This window comes from Poecilia formosa, unplaced genomic scaffold, assembly GCF_000485575.1.
Source record: "Poecilia formosa unplaced genomic scaffold, Poecilia_formosa-5.1.2 Scaffold44, whole genome shotgun sequence".
In the NCBI taxonomy this organism is placed as follows: domain Eukaryota; kingdom Metazoa; phylum Chordata; class Actinopteri; order Cyprinodontiformes; family Poeciliidae; genus Poecilia; species Poecilia formosa.
In genome coordinates, this window is record NW_006799983.1 from 147,920 (window position 1) to 168,160 (window position 20,241).

At 37.0% G+C, this 20,241-nt stretch overlaps 1 protein-coding gene across 2 annotated transcripts; it reads left to right on the forward strand.

Annotated features, from left to right (window-relative positions):
* Positions 1–277: 277 nt before the first annotated feature.
* Positions 278–19,779, forward strand: gucy1b1 (guanylate cyclase 1 soluble subunit beta 1). 2 transcript variants are annotated; one of them, XM_016671428.1, is made up of 14 exons: positions 278–410; positions 698–771; positions 2,642–2,742; positions 2,856–2,974; positions 4,536–4,733; positions 5,968–6,198; positions 6,372–6,488; positions 9,632–9,765; positions 12,890–13,087; positions 15,510–15,747; positions 16,396–16,536; positions 18,464–18,618; positions 18,967–19,107; positions 19,141–19,779. In XM_016671428.1, exons 1-14 carry the CDS (start codon positions 408–410, stop codon positions 19,154–19,156), a joined length of 1,866 nt encoding a protein of 621 aa, XP_016526914.1. In that variant the 5' UTR covers positions 278–407; the 3' UTR covers positions 19,157–19,779. The 2 variants fall into 2 exon arrangements, with proteins under 2 accessions (XP_016526914.1, XP_007551826.1); XM_007551764.2 differs by having other exon boundaries at positions 18,967–19,779.
* The last annotated feature ends 462 nt before the right edge of the window (positions 19,780–20,241 follow it).

A 20,241-nucleotide genomic window follows, 5' to 3' on the forward strand; every position in this document is an offset into this window, starting at 1 on the left:
ATTTTTTTAAGGGGTACTTTGGCAATGTATTGCTAACATTCCTTTTACGCCTTAATATCTTACAGCTTACAATGAAGGCGGCATCGTAAATATAATCACATATTTATTACAAGATTAAACATCCACATATAAAGCAGGTGCCAAGAAAAACAAACATCTGCGAGAATCGCAGGTTGACTAGCATCATTTGTAGTACGCTACCTTCCTCTCGGTTTTGATTGGTCAATCACAGCTGACGTTATATTATTCCTGATACGCTATTGGACAGATCTGCTGTCCGTAAAGTGCTGGCAAAAATAGTTGGGATGGACTCAGAGGCTCTCAGCATCTGGACCAAACCATGAAGGTTTTGCTTAATTCAGCGGTTTTTTATTGAAAAATAAAGAGGCAGAAAAGCAGCGCTCACCATGGTACGTACACATTGACTTCTCTCTTCTATCTGAATGCTGAGAAAATTTGGTTTTCGCCTCGTAGTCCAACCTATAAGCGTTTGACATTTCCTGTTGGGAGAACAGCGGTTACAAGCTACAGTAACTGAATAACATTGTAGTGCTATCCTAAACAGGTGGATACAATATGCACATATTTTACCAGCAGATATCCTGCATGCATAAGCTATATATAGACATACCTAGCTGTTGGAAACTAATTGCATGGAATAATATTGACGTTGGTCCTTTTTTCCCTTCGTTTCTAGTACGGGTTTGTGAATCACGCCCTGGAGCTTCTGGTTTTACGGAATTACGGCCCAGAAGTATGGGAAGACATCAAGTGAGTTGTGTTTGTGCTGCTTTCAGATGGTTTTTCCGCGTAAAGCAGGCTCAAAAGCACTGAATTACTACAGAGTGCCTTCATATTTGCTTGTTAGTTAACGCTGTAATAACAGCAAGTCTTTCAAATGGCTTATTAGAGAGAAAATTAAAGTAGATTTCAATTGATAGAAATGATCTGTGTTGGTTTAGAAATATAAAGTAACGGCATTTTAAAATAGAATCTATAAGAGATCATCTTTATCTTTTTCTAAACATTTCAAGAAATTTTCAGTCTATGTCCTTTGATAAATGTTCTACTTTTTTAGTTAAATTACGACCACTTAATTGACAATAGAGCTCTCTTTTTAATATTATTTTTATTTGAAGTTTCATATGAATCATTCATACATCCATTATGTTCTTAATAACAGCAGTACAAGGCACACTTATATAGCTAAAGTTTGTGTGAACCAAAGACTTTTGGTATTACAAATTTATTCTGGTATTTACCCATATGTGTCTTTAAAAAATGGAATTAATAAACTAGCTAATTAAGTTACAATTTTATTTTAGCACTGACTTAAACAATTTAGTCACTTAATTCCATCATTTAAGTGAAATCAATTATTTTTTTCATATTACATCAGTTATTAAACCTTAATTTTTGGATCTTTTTCATTTGCTGTTAGTTGATCATACAAGAAGGTTGGACACAATTTTAGCACCGCTAAAATCACTGCCTTGTGTCTTTCTGCATGGAGTTTGCATGTTATCCCCATGCATGCGTAGGTTCGCTCCTGGTACTCCAGCTTCCTCTCACAGTCTAAAAATATTAATGACAGGTTAAGTGGTCTAATGATTTTCTGTAAATTCTGTCGATTAAATATAGTCCTCCGTTAACACACTTTCAGTGAGTCTCAAATCATTAAGGAAATAATTTCTTCTTACCTAAGAACGATATTCATCCAGTGGTGGAATGGAAGAGATAAAGGAATAGATTTTACTCTAATTAGGTAATCATAATGTCAGACAAAAACCTTTCTGTTTTGACATCAAATATAAATATAATTATCATTATTTGCTGGAATGCACACTGTTTGAACAATTTAACCCCTTAACTGTTGCCCTCAAAATGTTTCCATGTAAGTCAGTGAGTTTAGGTATTGCTGGACGTCCGTCTGAACTGCATGTTGCAAACCTGATATGTTGTGTTGCATGTAAAGAAGGTCATTTCTGTGCAATCATTGTAACAAGTAATTATAACAGTAACATTTTTCAGCGTGTTGAAAAATTTGGCTCAGACTAGGTTTGTTTTTTTTAATCTGACTGAACTCAAATTGACCCATCCTAAAATAGAAGGTAAGGGAAACGAGAGCAGCAGCTGCCTTGTGTAAATGTTTTTAAAGTAGTCAGCCAGTACAAAAAAAAAAATAAATCTAATGTACACGGATGTGTGCGATGACTGCAGATGGGACTCACTTTTAGCTAAAGCGCAGCTTGTAAAATTTTGCTCTTTTTCTTTCAATGTTATCACAAGCTGACCGAAGCAAGACTGAATTCTTGTTTTCTTTGCAAAACATTTCAAGGTCTGGTATGTTTTTGCAGCTGTAGCACATTCTGATAAGACTGCGGGTTGCTCGTCAGGCCTGTAAATCATTTTGCTTCCCTTATTGTAGCTAAACACCACCACTGATTTTCAAGGGAAATTTAAAAAATAACGACAAAAAAAAACATTTTTATTACACTATAATGTTAGTTAAGACCTTACAGACCAACGTTTCCAATAAAAGACAATTATTTTGCTATTTAGCCATTCTATTAAAAGTAGAAAATAAAGTCAAAGCTGCTTGCTGAGATGTTTTCCTGTGACGGTGTTTCTGTGTTTGCAGGAGGGAAGCTCAGCTTGACATTGAGGGTCAGTTTCTTGTTCGAATCATATACGAGGATGCTAAGACGTACGATCTTGTTGCAGCTGCAAGTAAAGTTCTGAGTAAGTGACTGTACATTTTTTAACTGCTGGAAAGTGACTAAAAGGAAATAATTCATAACGTGCAGACTGATTCATATGGTCAGGCATGAGTATGTTTTCATCTTGTTTTTCAGAGGTCGATGCAGGCGAAATCTTGCAGATGTTTGGAAAGATGTTTTTTGAATTTTGCCAGGAGTCAGGCTATGACACCATATTGCGTGTGCTGGGCTCAAATGTTCGAGAGTTCCTGCAGGTAGGCTCTTGCAGAGAGTTAATGCAAAACCTTTTACGTTTTTGACTTGCAACAAAAACTGTGAAACCTATGTACTTAAAATAATACTGTCTTAGTGTGAAAAGCATTCTCTGTAGTTTGGTGATGCTTTATCATCATGGTAAAGCTGGTGTAAGGCTTTATAACTTTATAACCTCAAGAAACAACACAACCGCACCTGTAAATGCCACTTAGAAAGGCCTGACCTGAGAATTTACCCAGAAGGCTTTGGACTGTAAAGCAGCAGCAGCAGTAACTCTTGGAGTCATTCCTCCATCATAACCTCCATCTTTAAAGTGCAATGTTGCTATTCACAAAAAATAAAGACTAGTCTTCCTTGCAACCAGAAATAAGTCAACAAAAAACTCTTCAGTTGATATTAAGTTTTGGTTTGTAGTTAAAATTTTCAGAAGTGCTGAATTGAGGGAAATTAAGGTGCTTTACATATCCTTCCAAATTCATTGTCATTTTTGCTGTAGCTGTATGGAAAAGAAAAAATCCAGCCCAGACATTTTTTTTGCATTTTTACAACAAGGAAAAAAATAATTAAAATATATATTTTTAATTTTTTTCCATCTATAAAGAGTTAAGATGTTCCTTTTTTTTTAACTTTATTTTCTGTATTGTGCAACCACAAAACAACTACGCGTGCAAACATCTCGCTCACTGGGAGCTGCTTCATGCTGCGAGCCACTAACTGCACAGCGGTTACTGTGAGGCAGAAATGCCTCAGCTGCTCAGCAATGAAGGGGAAACAGTTCCTAAGCAATAAAGTCTTTGTTTCGTGTCAGCAGTAACCTGACAAATAATTCAGAGTAGGTGAATATGTGTGTTTTCCTGGAGATCACATCACAAATGGTTAAATGAATGAAAGAAACAACTAGAAAATTCAGAGCAATGCAAGGTCATCATTTTGATGAGGGTGTGTTATTCTGTTAAAGAACAGCTCCTTTTCTGCTCCGCTATGCAGGATGTCCTCTGCGGTTCAGTCATAAATAATAAACAAAGTTTATACTATCAAATCAAAACCTCCTGTTGATTACAATTTCCTGTCGCACGGCCTGGTGGAGGGAGTGTAGTGCGTCCCTTAATGTTGTTGTATGTTTTATGTGGCTTGGTCCCTTACTCTGTGAGGTGAAGTAGTCGCAGAGCTAAAGTTGAATACACAGCTACACGGTGATGGGAAAATACTTGGATACTTTTAGAAATTCTTCTGTTCAAATACAACATTTTGTGTTTGCTGCATTTAAGATAAAACCTGTGTCATAATTGTTTACGCAGGTTTCCCTGCTTATTAAAATGTGAAAATGAATTATCTTATTGTGACAAAAGAATCTGAATATTGTCTTTTTTCCACAAGAACTATATATTTCACGGCCATCTGCTCTAGAATAGCCAACAGAGCCAAAGAGAGGACTGAGAACTCACACAGATATTCCATAAGGAGTTGTAAACAAAGAATAAGAAAAAAAACAAAACGTAAACCATTACTTCCCTCTAGTTTACTGTGATTATTTGTTGAATTTTTCATCTGAATTTGCAGAACCTGGATGCCCTACACGACCACCTGGGCACCATTTACCCCGGGATGAGGGCCCCGTCGTTTCGCTGCACCGACGCAGAGAAGGGAAACAACCTGATCCTCCACTACTACTCAGAGAGAGAAGGATTGCAGGATATTGTGATTGGCATCATTAAAACAGTCGCTCAACAAATCCATGGCACAGAGATAGAGATGAAGGTCAGCGTCGTTATTTTCCTGCTCTGGCGAAAGACACCGCACGCTAATGGTCCAGTCTGCTTCTGCTGCTTCTGCTGCTGCTGATCATGATGATAAATGAAGCTGACTTACAGCCCCCTTCTGATTTATGGCTACAATGTTCAATAAGGCTTTTGAAGTATCTGTGGTGCTTTGTATAAGAATGTGACAGTTTATGACTCCGAATATAATTGAAGAGGATCTGATGTAGGAATTAAACAGAAGATTCCTCCTCCCCCTGAAATACTCAAACGGAAATGCTGTGATAAATGCAGCTCAGTTTTTGGCTAATGCCAGTGAGTCAGAGGATATTTTTAGATCTAAGTTATAGAGTCACAGGCAAGAGACTGGCTGCCTTTTCAGGGTTTTTTTTTTGTTCCTCTGTCTAGTTTAACTTTGTCTAACTTTTACAGCACATAAAATAGATTTAGACTGGCTAATTGGATATTGACTAAGAAGAATAAGCACCTGTCACGCCTAATGTCTCAACTAGGTGGTATTGGTATTTTTAATCGCATTTTAATGTTCACCCGACAGATCCCATTCATCCGGTCACAGAAGCTTGTCGTTTTCTTTTTTTTCCCTTCTCAGACATCCAGTGAGCTTGCATGGATGTGCCTCCTTATTACAACAGTGACATTTTCTCCCAGACCTAATCATGTTGGGCGGACAAGATAATATTTTTTCAACCGTTGTGTGTGCTGTGAAAGAACAGAAAATGGCAGACGCTCCAAATGTGACACCCAATTTTCTGAAAATATTAGCCACCGTTGCTGTGGAAACAGGGTGCAGAGACAGCAGCTCGACGTCAGTACGCCTTATGCTCATAAACCCACAGAAATGCCATTTATTGCCCTCCTGATTTAATATGGAAGACATGAAATTAATGATTCCCTCATTTAGTTTTTGTAAGGAGCATTGATCATCTTTAGGATATATTTTAGTTTTTAATTGTATTATTATCCTTTATTTACTTCTTATGCACCTTGAACCCCCATATCTTTCAACCTTTTTTTTATTTGGTCAGTTTACTTGTATAGCAATACCTATCTTTAACTCTTACAGTTAAGGCCAAAATTACTAATACCCCTGACATTTCTAGACTTATTTTCCTCTAACCAAGAGTATATATAATAGGCCAATATGGTTGAAGAGACCACAAGGGTTAAAGCCGTGTTGTAGATCGTTCTTTAAGTGATGGATGCTCTTGGTGCAGGTGATCCAACCGAAGAGTGAGGAGTGTGACCACATCAAGTTTCTGATTGAGGAGAAGGACTCTGAGGAGGAGGCGTTCTATGAAGATCTCGACGGTTTTGAGGAGAACGGCACACAGGAGACTCGGATCAGCCCATACACGTTCTGCAAGGCCTTTCCGTTTCACCTCATGTTTGACAAAGACCTGATGCTCACACAGTGTGGGAACGCCATATACAGGGTCCTGCCGCAGGTGTGCATTCACATCCAGCCAACACGGCGCACGCCACTGTAAAATGTGGGATTTGATATTAAGTCAGCACTTGGTTGTTGTTTTCCTTTGCTGTATCGGCACAATAACAGTTTAATTTCTCTTTGTGCGACGTGCAACTAACTCTAAATTGAAAATGTTGTTTTGTTCCTCAGCTCCAGCCTGGTGCCTGCATCCTCCCTTCCGTTTTTTCTTTGGTTCGTCCGCACATTGACTTCAGCTTTCACGGCATCCTGTCCCACATCAACACTGTGTTTGTTCTGCGGAGCAAGGTAGATGTCAGATATCAGAAAGGGCTTTATTTAAGTCCTGCTTTTTGTTCTGAAACATGTCTATATTTTGCTTGCAAAGGGCCTCGCAAAAGTATTCAACTTTTTCACATTTTGTCATTACAAATTGCAACCCAACAGTATATTCTATGAGGAGTTTATGTGGTAGGTGAACAGAACAATTTGCAATTACTTATGCACATAAAAATCTCAAGAGTTTTGTTCAGCCCTATGGATAAAATTTAGTGCAATCAGTTGCGCTAAATTCTGCATGTGAACGAAAAGCATAACTGAACATAATGTTGTGGGGATTTTGTTCTTTGGGATCAGGGAAACTGGTAAAAGTTGACTGCAAGGTGTTTTGAGCTAAATATAGGACAATCCTGGAAGAAAACCTGCACAAAGTTACATACAACTAATGACTTGGGCTTAATACAGATACATGCCACACTTTTCAGATGTTTATATATTTTTTACTTTTAAAAAATAAATATAAAGTTTCTTTTTTACATTTTCTAGTTGCTGAAAACAAATGATATTTTTTCTTCCATCTCACCAGTTATCTGCTGGTGTGTGATGATCTGTAATATAAATATTTCAAGAACATAAACTGATGTCTGTAGTTGTAACATGACAAAATGTGCAAAGTTAAATACTTTTGCTAGGTACTGAATACGAATAGTTTTCTAGAGAAATCATAAAAATTGACCAATGTGCTAATGATCAATACTTGTTGTTTCTGATAAATTTGGGTCTCAGTTCTACGTACTAAAAGGGATATATTATGTATCCTTTGAAGAATAGAATCCTGCTGGGATTATTGGCAATCCAGTTACATTGTAATTGTTATTGTATAGACAAAGGCAAACTGCAGAATGGAAAAAGGTGCCTTGTCATGGGTTAAATATATTTTAAGATCAAATGATGCCTTCTTTTCAGAAGGATTTTTCTTCATGTCAAAGATCAGTTTTAAAAGGAAATTAAACCTTTTGACTCCAACTAATAAATAGACAAATTAATTTTCTCTTTAACACTGATGCTCAATTTATTAATATAACCAGACTAGTTTTTTTTTTTTTTTTTGCTTTTCTCCAATCTACAAATAGCCAGTCATATCTTTCAGCTGCTAATTAAATGAAGTTATGCACACGGTTGTTTCATCTGGTGGTTCAAAAAGACTGTGACCAAGCTCATTACTGGATCTGTAAAAGCACAGAAATAGTTGCTCTACTACTCTGACTCTCTGTCAGATTCTGTACAGGTTTATGAAGCTCTTTTCCTGTAAAGCCTGATATAATCAACCCACTGAGCACATCAGACTCACAGTTTTTCTTAAGCTTTTCGGGTCCTGGGGTTAAGCACATTAAATGCTCATCAAAGACCTGATGTAGGTAGTTATGGTTAACTCGTTTCAAACATGGAGACAGTCAGTTGTTAAATGGAAGAAGCGAAGCACTGCTCATTGAAGTATTTTCTTGGGAGCTCAGAAACGTATCATTTCTCCCCCAAGCAAATATACCGTTATGAAGAGACAATGACTCTTGTTTTCTCACGATAACACATTTTTCTTGTTGTCTTGAGACAACCACACAACAAATATTTATAGTTCTGTGAATCATTACTATTACAACAGCAGAAATGATTTCAGATAATGTAAGTGAAACTGTAATTGCAACACTCTTCACATTTATTGACACCCCTTGTAATTATGCATTAAAAGCCTCAAAATAAACAAACCCTCAAACTGCTGTGTGAAGTTTCCGCTGCAGTTTTATAACACTTCAGTTTTTTTTTTTTTTTTACTATGTTTCTCACTGTGAGTAAAAACTTTGGTCTTCATTCAGCCACAGTTATGATTGTTTGAAATGTTTTAATTATTCTCTCTGACTGTAGATTGTTGCTGTTTCGTGACTTATACAAATGAACACGTGTCTTGCTTGACGTGTGTTTCCTGTTTTGAGGAGTGGCTAAAAGAAATGGTCCTCTATGTCATGTCACAGCAAGAAGTCCTGGATTACTAATTCAGATTTACTGGATAATTTTAAAAAAGCAAAGTATTTGTTAAAAATACTTCAGTAATGATTATTTTATGTCAACAGAACTAACTGTAATATGTGCACTAGTTATTTTGTGGCAGTTTTTTTTTTTTTGAATGTATGCAAAAGAAAAATATGTCTTGCTACATTTTTGACAGTGAGATTATGTTGCTGAAATAACATAAATTTATTTTAAGGCTTTTTGGAAAGCTTTAGCAGGGGAGCCATGGACTCACTGAACTTGTGACCTGTTATATTGCATAACATGCTCTTCATACTTCAAAACAAATTGTTTGTCAGTGGAACATTGCTGAGATGATAAAATAATGGAGCATTTGTGAAATGAGATGGAACATCTCTTTCAAGTTTAATGTTTTTTTTTTCTTTTTTTTTTACTTGAGAGATAAACATGAACCTCTTCAGTCCTCCTTATCAGGAGAATGTAGATGTTCAACAGAGTTTGTCCTTAAAAGGACCGGAGTTGTAACAGTTTGTTTCTGTTGATGGATCGAATGCTGGATCTCAAAAAAATACCAGTAGTCCAGAAAAAAAATATTTGTTTTTAATATATGAATTATGCACATCTAGCATAGTAGAGTTATAGTTTCAAAAATAAAGATGCTGAACTGTGCATAATGGGTCGTCTTAAATATTAATAAGGTCACTGATATTTTTAGCAACAGCATGGGGTTTAGCAGTGGGTTTCATTGATGCAGTTCATGCAGACAAGATCTATGTGAACAACTGAAAATGTTGGAATGCATTTCATGATGGGAGGAAAATCCTCATTTTATGTGAATATTGCATACTATGACAAAAAAAAAGCAGTATAGAGGAAACTGATTCAGAGATTAAGAAAATGTTTTTGTAAGACTTTCTAATAAGATAAAGATAACTGTTTAGGATTCAAGTTAGACTCTCTGCATGTGGATTATAGTCCTTTAAAATAAATTAATGAATAAAACCCCGGCGTTGCGTGACGGAGGACTTCATCATGTTTTGTGTGCGTTGAAATCTAAAATTCAAACAAAGGCTGCCAGATTTGAGTGCGATTTAGAAAAGAACATACAGTGTAATGAAATATTCATAAGTGTGATGTATTCCTGACAGGAGGGCCTGCTTAATGTGGAGACTGTGGAGAATGAGGACGAGCTGACAGGGGTGGAGATCAGCTGTCTGAGACTGAAAGGGCAGATGATTTATTTGCCAGAGGCAGAGAACATCCTTTTCCTTTGCTCGCCCAGGTAAACCTACTGCGCTCTCTGTTCTCACACAAGCTACAGCTGATATGTGCACTCAAACCGCAGCTCCGCTTCACACACCTCTTTCTGGTGAATTATAATCTAATAATCTACCTGGCTAATAAAATCTATAATAGCTTTGCACCTCATGTCTCAGATGAGTTTCAATTAGTAGCAGGAACAGATGTACGAATGAAAATAATTCCTGTTTGAAAGTAATTTATTCATTGATCTACTTTTTTTTTTTTTTTTTGTAAATACAACATTACCTTGATTTCCTGATCTGCTGGCGTTCGTCACAGAACTGGCTATCTTAGGAGAGTAAAACAGTGAATCTAATTCTGATTTGCCATTTTTGATTTGAAATGCAGCCGTACTGGTCATAGATTATTTGCTGGATATCTGAGATGAAGATTAACAGGGCAGTTTTTGAACCCTTTTCATTTTCACTGCTCCCTTTGATCATGCTTTATATTTTGGTTCACAGCTCACTAAATAATATTCTAAGATCTTGTCCTGCCTCAGATTGTCCCTCTCCTGTTTTACCATACATTTTCCCTTTCTTCTAGAAAAAGTTGAACATGTTATTTATTTTCTTATTGTTTTTGGAGGATAGCTGTCTAACCAAATGTCTGACACTTTCTTTCCAAAAGTATTTGTTCATCCCTCCAAATAATTGAATTCAGGTGTTCAGAACACGTTTATGTCCACAAGTGTGTAAAGTCCAACACTGAGGGGCGCAGAGTGCTTCTGCGAGCATGTGTAAAATAACTGGTCACTGTTAGGAGATCGGTGATTTCCGGTGTGGTAACAATGTGGGATGCCAACTGAATCTTTCTCACCACTAAGTATTCAACAAGCCAGTATTAGTGGCATTATATCAAAGTGGAAAATAATTGGAGGCACTGCAATTCAAATTGGGAGGTCATGTAAAACCACAGTGCGGAGTCAGCAGTACAGAGCCTTGAGGTTGCCTTCTGCAGAGTCAGCAGCTGTAGATCTCCAAACCTCATGTGGCCTTCAGATTAGCTCAGAACAGAGCGCACACAGCTTCCTTGAACGGTTTTCTACGACCAGCTGCATCCGAGCCGTTCGTCTCCAATGCGCTCGTAGGTAATCATTGTTCATCAAAAACCATAAGCTTAGATAAAGCAGAAGACTGGACTTGAATTCAAAATGAATAGAGGATCCCTGATGTAATTGCTGTATATGTTTTGTTGATTTATACTTAGGGGTTAAAGTAAAATCTAGAAAAAACGACTGTGTCACAGAATGCAGACCAAAATAAAGAGTCCAAACTTAAAGTTACATCAAAATTGCAAGCTTTGAAAAAGCTAATAAACGGCTCGACTAATCTGAACTAAAGGTTAAACTTAAAGGAAGTGGATTATTGAGTAGAGGAAAGTCGTAGCTCTGCTTGCTTTGAAAAGGTCTGTGTTCATGTTGCCAGATTGTTTCATGACAACAGAGGTTAGAAGTGGGTGGACTGAATCCCACAGAGGGAGGGAGGTCAGCCATTAATATCCTGGCTGCTTCACCTTTAGCTAGAGAGTAATTGCTTGATTCTACAACGAGGTTTAAAGTGTATATATTTGGACTCAATCTAGTGATTTAGTTTCTTGAAGTTGATTTAGTTCTTTTGCGGCATGCATAATCTTGTCATATTTCCGTGCAGAGATATGTCAAATGTTTGAAGAAAATCATCTGTAGCTCCAAAACTGAGCTGTTTCTGCAAACATGAAAACAAGAAAACGCCCGATCCACTGCTTCCACCAGATACTTGCTGAAATATTTCAATCTTAATTGTGTTGATACCATTTAACCCTCGTTAGCCTCCAAGTCTAACAGTCAGGAAGCAGATTTTCTGAGAACAAGTGAGTGAACTGCATGCCAAACGGAGTTGAAGAAATGTGTTGTTGCTGAAGCAGACTGTTGGTGAGAAGAGACTGTTCTGTTGAAACAGTTCATTATATAACCCAGATTCACTGAAGGGAGTCGATTTGTTCTGACAGAGCCAAGCATGAAGGCTTCACAAAAATGCAAGAAACTAGATGAGAATATATGTGATGAAGAATAATCAGTTACAATTATTTAAACTTCTGAACAGTTTGTGGCATTATGACCAAAAGCTTTGATGTACTGGATTTGGATTGTATGCGATGGACTATAACATAAAGCAGTGTGTCAGAGGGAAAATATTACAATTGCTTAGACTTGATGTAACCATGGTTATGTTTTGATATGTACTTTTGACTGCATGTTTATGTTAGTTTCCCCATTGAATGGTGAACCTTTGCAGCCTAGAACAGATTTTCTTCTAGAATCTAGCTCCATCTATCTTCCCATCCACTCCAACCAACTTCCCGGACCCTGATAGGGAACAGGATAACCACAGCATGATGCTGCCTCTACAGTGTTTCATGACAGGGTGATGTGTTTTGGATTTGCACAGCACATAATGTTTGCATATGAGCAAATAAAAAAGGTAAAAAGGACTTTTAAAAAAACATCAAAATGTCTGCACCAAAATATTTTGATATAAATTTCTGTTGTAGTGCAAGTATTTGATTTTAAGTTTAGGATTTTTTTTTCTCTCCAGCCTTTTATAAACACACATGTAGTTAAATGGTAAGAGAGAAAAATTAGAGAAGAAGATGATAAGTAGGTAGATACTTGGGATAATTCATCGTGGCCTCCATTAGCCTCCTGGCATGACCTTTTTGGGGAATTTGCTGACATAATTGTTGCAGGAAAGTAATGTTCTGTGGACCTTGTCCTATTTGTCTAAACGGGCTTTCAAGTGGTTTTGCTAAAAGGTGCCTGTCCAGACAAAACTAACCCACGGGAGCTAAAAGCATGAACATTTCCCATTCATCTTATCAGGGGGAGTCATATCGAGCTGTGTCTGACCTCACTGAACAAGATCATTTATTAGGAGGCAGACGGCTCTGCCAGAGTGATGACATCACTGCTCCGTGATCTATTTATTTTATTCCCTTTCAGAGAAGAGTACGAGTAGTTTCTGTTTAACCAGAGAAGTGCTTATCTCAGTATATATATAAAAATAGCTCTAAAATTCACCGTTTTCTCCTTTCTGTCTCGATTTGCTGCGCGTTTCTGTGGTTAGTGTTATGAACCTGGACGATCTGACGAGGAGGGGGCTCTACCTGAGTGACATCCCGCTACATGACGCCACGCGTGACCTGGTGCTGCTGGGGGAACAGTTTCGTGAGGAGTACAAGCTAACGCAGGAGCTGGAAATTTTGACGGATCGCCTCCAGCACACACTGCGGGCCCTGGAGGACGAGAAGAAGAAGACGGACAGGTTTCCCGTTTCTTGCGTAAAAATGAGTTAGCTTTAACCTCACAACCAGCACCCTCCACTATTATCCCTTCCCCAGCTACAAAGGCCTCAAGATATCAGTGGTTGTCTCAGAGATTTGGTCAACCTTGAGATTATTTGTCTCAGTCTTACCTGAGCAGTTGTGTCCATTTGAAGCTCTTGTACTGAATTTGGGAAACCTCCTGCTACAACAGTACACATTTTCCCTGCAAGTATAGCTGTTCATAGCAGACAGAAAATAAAAAAATATATTTTTTTTAATTATTACATTTTTTTAAAATAGAACATTTTCCTTACAAAGTATTTGTCCGTTTCAAAACCAGTTTTTTACTGTCATTTTAATTGTATCGAAACTACAATAACAAACATATCATGATTTTTACGTTGAAGCTGAATTGTTGTTTTTATTTGTTCTCTTGAGATTTAGTTTTTTCTCGCTGAATAAAGGCACCAAAATAAGTGTGAGATTATACTGCTTAAATGTGAAATAAATTTGTACTTAAGGTTTTTTAACGCATTGTTAACAGAGTGACCAATAAATGTCAATGGCACAATAAATTCCAGAGGCTTTTAATAGTGGAGCTAGGTATTGTATCCACCTAAAATGAATGGCACGCAAATTAATCTAAATGTCAGTACATTAGATCAAAATAATGTTTTTCACCAAAACTACCAACAGTCACATATTTAACACACAATGGCTCTCGGTTTTCTCATTTTTTCCGTTCTGTCCTTTTTCATGTTACACAATAAATAAGAATAAAATCAGAAATGCTCCTCAGTGGAAAACGGGTTAAACAGAAGAAAGAGATTTTATAGGTGCAATTTCTCCTCTAAAATTGATCACACTTATAATGATTTTTTTTTACATTTTAAGAAATTTGAAGCACCCCAGTTTAAACATTACTTCGGAGGTATGTTAGAACATTTTCCCACACTTGGACACAGTTCCTATGCACCAAAATATGTCATGATAGAAAATGAGGGGGACAACCACTTCAGATATCATTAAGTTAATTAACAAAGCATGAATTTCACAGATGAACATGCCTTTGATAATAATTTTGAGGGTTTTTTTTAAAGAGTGAAGTAAACCTTTGTTACTATAACTCAAAAATTGGCTGACAACTGTCAGAGATATTTATAAACACAAGTCTGGAAATTGTGAAATGGAAAATGTGATGCAGCCGTTTGACGAAAAGCTTTTTTTATTATTATTATTATTCACACCCAGTTCAAGCACTGTATGCAAACTATTTCTCTGTAGTGCATCATTTAGGAAATTAATTACATACAGCAGCCTAGTCATTATCTCAATGCTGTGAGTCAGCCTCAAAGTCATTCTGTTGCAACATGGCTGTTAAAGCAAAGTGTTAGATTGTTCATTAGTGCATGTTGTAGTGTGATGTAAAAAAAAAAAAAAAAGAAGCAGTGTGAAGGATTCCCTATTAAGGTCAAACCCCAAACCAGAAACAGTTGAGATACAGAAACAAACAGGTCTGAGTCTCGTAGTGCTGTCAGAACGCTGCATGGCAACAGGAGCACCTGGGGTCGGACTTTATTATGCAGGTTGATATTTACCAAAGCTAATCTTCAGGCCCTGTTAGGATTAAAATGGTTTAGAAGTTGGCCTGTCATAGCAGAAGGCTGGAGCTGGAGATGATCACAGCAGTGGAGCATGATGGTATTTAAGACTGTTGTGCCAGTTCGTTGCCATTGGATAGCTATAATGTTATTCTACACATAGCATAGCATCTCTAAATGCGGAATAAAGTTCTCTTAATATTTAAATAAGCTGCAGGTTGTTTACAGCTTTAAAGTTTCTTATGTACTGGCATCTCAGTAAATCTGTGTAGGGTTCATTTATTTCAGTACCAATCAGATGGCCTCGTTTTTTATTGTAATTTTAGGAGCAACAATATTGTCAGTACTGAAAGCCTCAGTCTCAGAAGAAAAGCATTAGACTCAAATACGGTGGTGGTAGTTCGATGGTCCGGCATTTTACTCTGTGTGAAAATTCAGGAGAACTGAAGCTGATTTTGCTCTTCATCAGACACAAACTCAACATATTTAAACTACAAATTTCAAACTAATTTGATAAACATAAGATATTTTGACAGGTTATTGTTATGTGTCACATCCCCTGATGCCTCAGGTGTATTGCACCAGGAAAGTTTCTTTGCTTTTAACAAGGCAGCCATGATCTAACTGTTACCATAGTAACACCAGCCCGTTTTTTTATTATCTGAGAGCAGCTTGCCTGGTGAAGCTACCACAAGATAGTGGGAGAACAAAAGAGATGCTGATAAGATGAACTTCAGTCTGGAAGCCCTGATTCCTCACCCCCCGCATAACTGTGTGTCTGCTCTGAATAAAGCATTTTTGCTCCTCTTCCTCTTTTCAGGCTGCTCTATTCTGTTCTGCCACCATCTGTTGCCAACGAGCTGCGCCACAAGCGCCCCGTCCCAGCGAAGCGTTACGACAACGTCACCATCCTGTTCAGCGGCATCGTGGGATTCAACGCTTTCTGCAGCAAGCACGCCTCAGCTGAGGGAGCCATCAAGATAGTTAACCTGCTCAACGATGTTTACACGCGCTTCGACATCTTGACGGACTCTCGGAAGAACCCTTATGTATACAAGGTTGGAAGCAAGAACGTTACCACCGCAGTTTATCAGGCTTTTGTGTAATTTTATTTCGGACTAAGAAAAACAGGTGGGATTAAAACAAGGAAGCAAGGATTATTTTGAGATGACAATTTCTCTTCTGGTCCTCTGGTTATTTGTACCAGTGTGATTAATAGTAATTATACAATCTTGCACATACAACTCAGCACAGGTATATTTATATCTTGATTTTTTTTTTTTTTTTTCATGACTAGCTCTAACTCCTAAACTCAGTGGAGTTTTACAGGGCGACTGCACAATTTTATAGACCCGGTGCAGCAGATTTACACCCCAGGCTTTCAGACAAGAATGCACTTTGAGAAGTCAAACAGACCCTGGCACTTCCAGGGGATCGGCTTCACTACTCTGGGTCACCAAAAGAAGTAATATTTACTCAACAAACTGAATGGCTTGGTGGTCCTGGGGTATTAGCAGGCCTCAAGAGAAGCCCTGAATGCCTCGTGGCTGATGTAAGTGTTTACTCACGGGCTGTTTCGGTTCATTCTGACCTTAACAGAGGCTCCCTTTATAGAAAGGTGGGAATTCTGTAAGAAGCGTTAAATAAAGAGAAGCACTTTAACTTATCATGCCACATTTAAATGGGAAATTATTTGTCTTTCACAGGTGGAAACAGTCGGTGATAAGTACATGACAGTGAGCGGTTTGCCAGAGCCTTGCACGCACCATGCCAAGTCCATCTGCCACCTTGCCCTTGATATGATGGAGATAGCAGGACAAGTCAAAGTGGATGATGAGCCAGTACAGGTGTGACAAAGAAAACAGAATATAAAAATAGTATTGGAATCTCACAGAATATACAGCTAAGCATTCATATACTATGCTTTACACTTTCAGAGGCAGAAGCATAGAAGACGGTTTTAGGACTCCACAAAAAAAAAAAAAATGTTGAGTGACATCAGGTGATATTATCTAAAATTATATTTTGAAATAATTTTAGATAATTCACCAACTTATTAGTACCTGTGGGAAAAGTGTGTAAAAAGCCATAAAATAAATGGATGTTTTATTCCTGTGTTGTTACTAAATAGGTGTTAAATAGATTTTCCTTGTGTTAATGATCATTAATCAGTTGGTGTACAAACTGATCGCTGTTTCGAAAAAAAAAAGTATGAGTGCATTGATTGCAGTTTTCTGGCCGATCGAAATTGAAAATGGACTGACTGATTTTGGCCTATACCGATTTGTTTCTGTACCAAATGAGTTGGAAAGTTGGCAACAGTAAGCAGACTATTGTTAAGAATATCCCTCTATCAGAGCCTTGTGGTGGTAGAAAAGATTGGATAAGGTCAGTTTCTAATGTAAATATTGACTGATTGTCGATTGCCTAAAATTAAAGAAATCAAGATAGAGCAATCTTTGTATTTCACAAAAATTCTCCCCCTTCTCCCCCCAAAAAGCCAAGTCCCTAAGGGAAACACTGAACTGTAAAACAGGGATGGATTTATTTGAAAGGTTTAACACATCTTTATCTAGAGTGCTCACGACTGACTACATAATATAGTAGATATATAATATAATAGATTGGCACTTTTTTTTTTTTTTTTACTAACAGTAGGCAGGACTGTAAGTGGGTTTTCTTTCTCTGTGAAATGGTTTTGCGTTGGTGAAACAGTTTGTCTGTTTTGGCACATAATTTAATGATTGTCCGTCTGTTTTCCTTCACATATTTAATTATTTCTGCAGCTTTTTTAGCAATGCATCTGTTACTTTGGCATAGATGATACAAACACTTGGGAGCTCTGTTTTGTGTTTTTTTTTTTTCTGTTCATTAATTTTTGAATACATTTTTGAATATCTATGCATCCAGACATATTTTTGCATTGTAATAACAGGTTGGTGGGAGACTGAAACATTTGTTTAATGGACTGATGTCAATTGTTATTGTAACTTTGACTGTTGAAACCTTCCACTGTAAAATAATATCTAGGTAATGAAAGCATGTTTACTGTACGATGTGGCTCTGGCAAAAAAGATGAGTCCAGTTACGTAGCAGGAGCTCGCTCAACTCATCTCGTGATGCTTGCGACAAAAATAGATGCCTGTTCGTCCCAGACACTCACAGCACATCTATGCTTTCTGGAAAGCAAGCGCTGAGAAGTGCCCACAGCTCTGAGGATAAGTCGTAGTCTCTAAGTTGTCCTTCCTGCAGATTTAAAGATAATTATCTCAAGAAAAACAGAGATAATTTCTAATTTTGATCCTGGAGCACAAATTCCTGGCAGAGTGAATCTTATATCCACCCACTAAATGTTGCACCTTTTCATTTGAAAGCTTAGAGTTGTGTGAACAGACTGAAAAGGCAAGAGACATTTAATGTTTTGAGACATTTTTTCTGCAGTTTTTTTCTTTTTTAAAGATGTCTTTTTTGTTTTGTTTTGGCTCCAGTGGCCTTTATCTGACATTGAAATCGTGGAAAAGTTGGTTATGACTGAGGGGGAAGACATGCGGCAAAGGTCAACAGGCTGGGACTCAAACCGGCACAACAACAACAACAACACCCTTTTTAGTTTTTCAGAAAATAAATTTGACTTTGAAAAAAAAACATTTATTCATGTTTGTAGTACTCTAAAGTTTGTCCAGAAGCTCAAATTGTCCCTGTTGTGTTTTGACACTTTGGTCAAATTATTATGAACATATTTTGACGTCATGCTTTTTATTGTTTTTGTTCAAGATCACAATTGGGATCCACACCGGGGAGGTGGTGACAGGTGTGATTGGCCAGAGGATGCCCAGATATTGCCTTTTTGGAAATACGGTCAACCTTACAAGTCGAACTGAGACGACGGGAGACAAAGGAAAAATTAATGTCTCAGAATACACTTACAGGTGAGGTTTGGTAATCCTCTGTTGTTTATCTGTAGAAAACCAGCCATCTTTCAGAGCCCTACAAAACAAGCTTGAATTTTAGTAGTAGAAACAGAAAAACGTGAAATCAAATATTTAAATCTACTTTATGTCTAACCGATGATAACTTAATGACTGATAATAACTTAAGTTTGCTGTAACATCACACATTTCTTTATAAACATTTTGTTAATACATTCATCTAGTTTTAACTCTACCTATGTGGGGGAATTATCCTTTAAGCTGCACACAGATTATAATAATTTTATGTTGGCTATAACAGACCAAGGTAAAACAGGAGCCAGAGATAAACATGGCGTTGTACTCTAGGTGCTTGCAGTCTGCGGAGAACGCGGACCCCCAGTTTCATCTGGAGTACCGCGGCCCCGTCACCATGAAAGGAAAGAAGGAGCCGATGAAGGTGTGGTTTCTTTCTAGGAAGACCAACGACACGGAGCCTCCGGCAGTTAAGCCGTAAACGTAAAACAAAACACTGAGTGAGAGGACTTCAGCTCTGTGAAGTATGGTGTTATTATAAACTTCAGATGAAAATGAGTGAGGGGAACATTAAAATTAATATAGGTATAGAAATATGGATATTTTTAATACATAAAAAAAAGTGTTTCAAAGTGTATTTGAACTTGTATTCTCACCCTTCCATTTTCTCCACACACCTGATACATTACAACCTCACTATGGGTTTTTAGAATTGTGCAGTGTTTATAATATAGCTTGGTACGTTCAAGTTATCTTTAATTTTTTTTTTATGATGAAGTATTACACACTAATAGGTAAATGATAAGCTAAACATTTACAATTAGCCACACGATATTAGGGTGCCAAATGTTTGTGGTATGCTCATGTGACTTGTGATTGCCAAAAAAATGTACGGTTTACATTCAGAACTGCTTATTTGCCTCATAGCAATAGATTATGTTTTACATTTAGTGACGATGAAAATGAATCTAGATGTGGAAGATTCTGTGTTTTTGTTGTCATCTGCTGTTTAGCAAGAAAACTGTAAGAAGACGATACAAGATAAAATGTTATTTTTAAGTCACAAATAAAACAGTGTTGTATTATTATGTATTTCACATAAATATTTAGGTAGCATCATCAATAAACATGAATATTAGTTTTATATATTTTCTTCCCTTGCCTCATTATTCCTTAATTATTTTATGTTTGTTTCTGTAACATAATACAGCTCAACAGAATCTCTCAGTATCCTACAAATAATGTCTTAGTTTATATTTATTGTTTGTTTTATTTTACCTGGTATTTATTCTTTTAGACAAAAAAAAAGTTATTCGAGAAGTAGTGATCGTTTGTAAAATTGAAAAATAAATACATTTTACTTTGAATCTCCTGATTTACTTTCATCATTTTAATAAAGTAAAAATTTATGTGCTTTATATGTTGAATGCCTTTATTATATGTATTAGAAACATTTTGATCTATTTTTAATGATTTACTTCCATAACATTTAAAATATTCTTACAGTTTTTTGTGCCAGACCAAATCAGTATTTTTCTATTAAAAAAACAAACAAACTGATTTGGTCTTTAAGTTCTTTGGGGCTCCAAAAAATGTCTTAGAAATTTA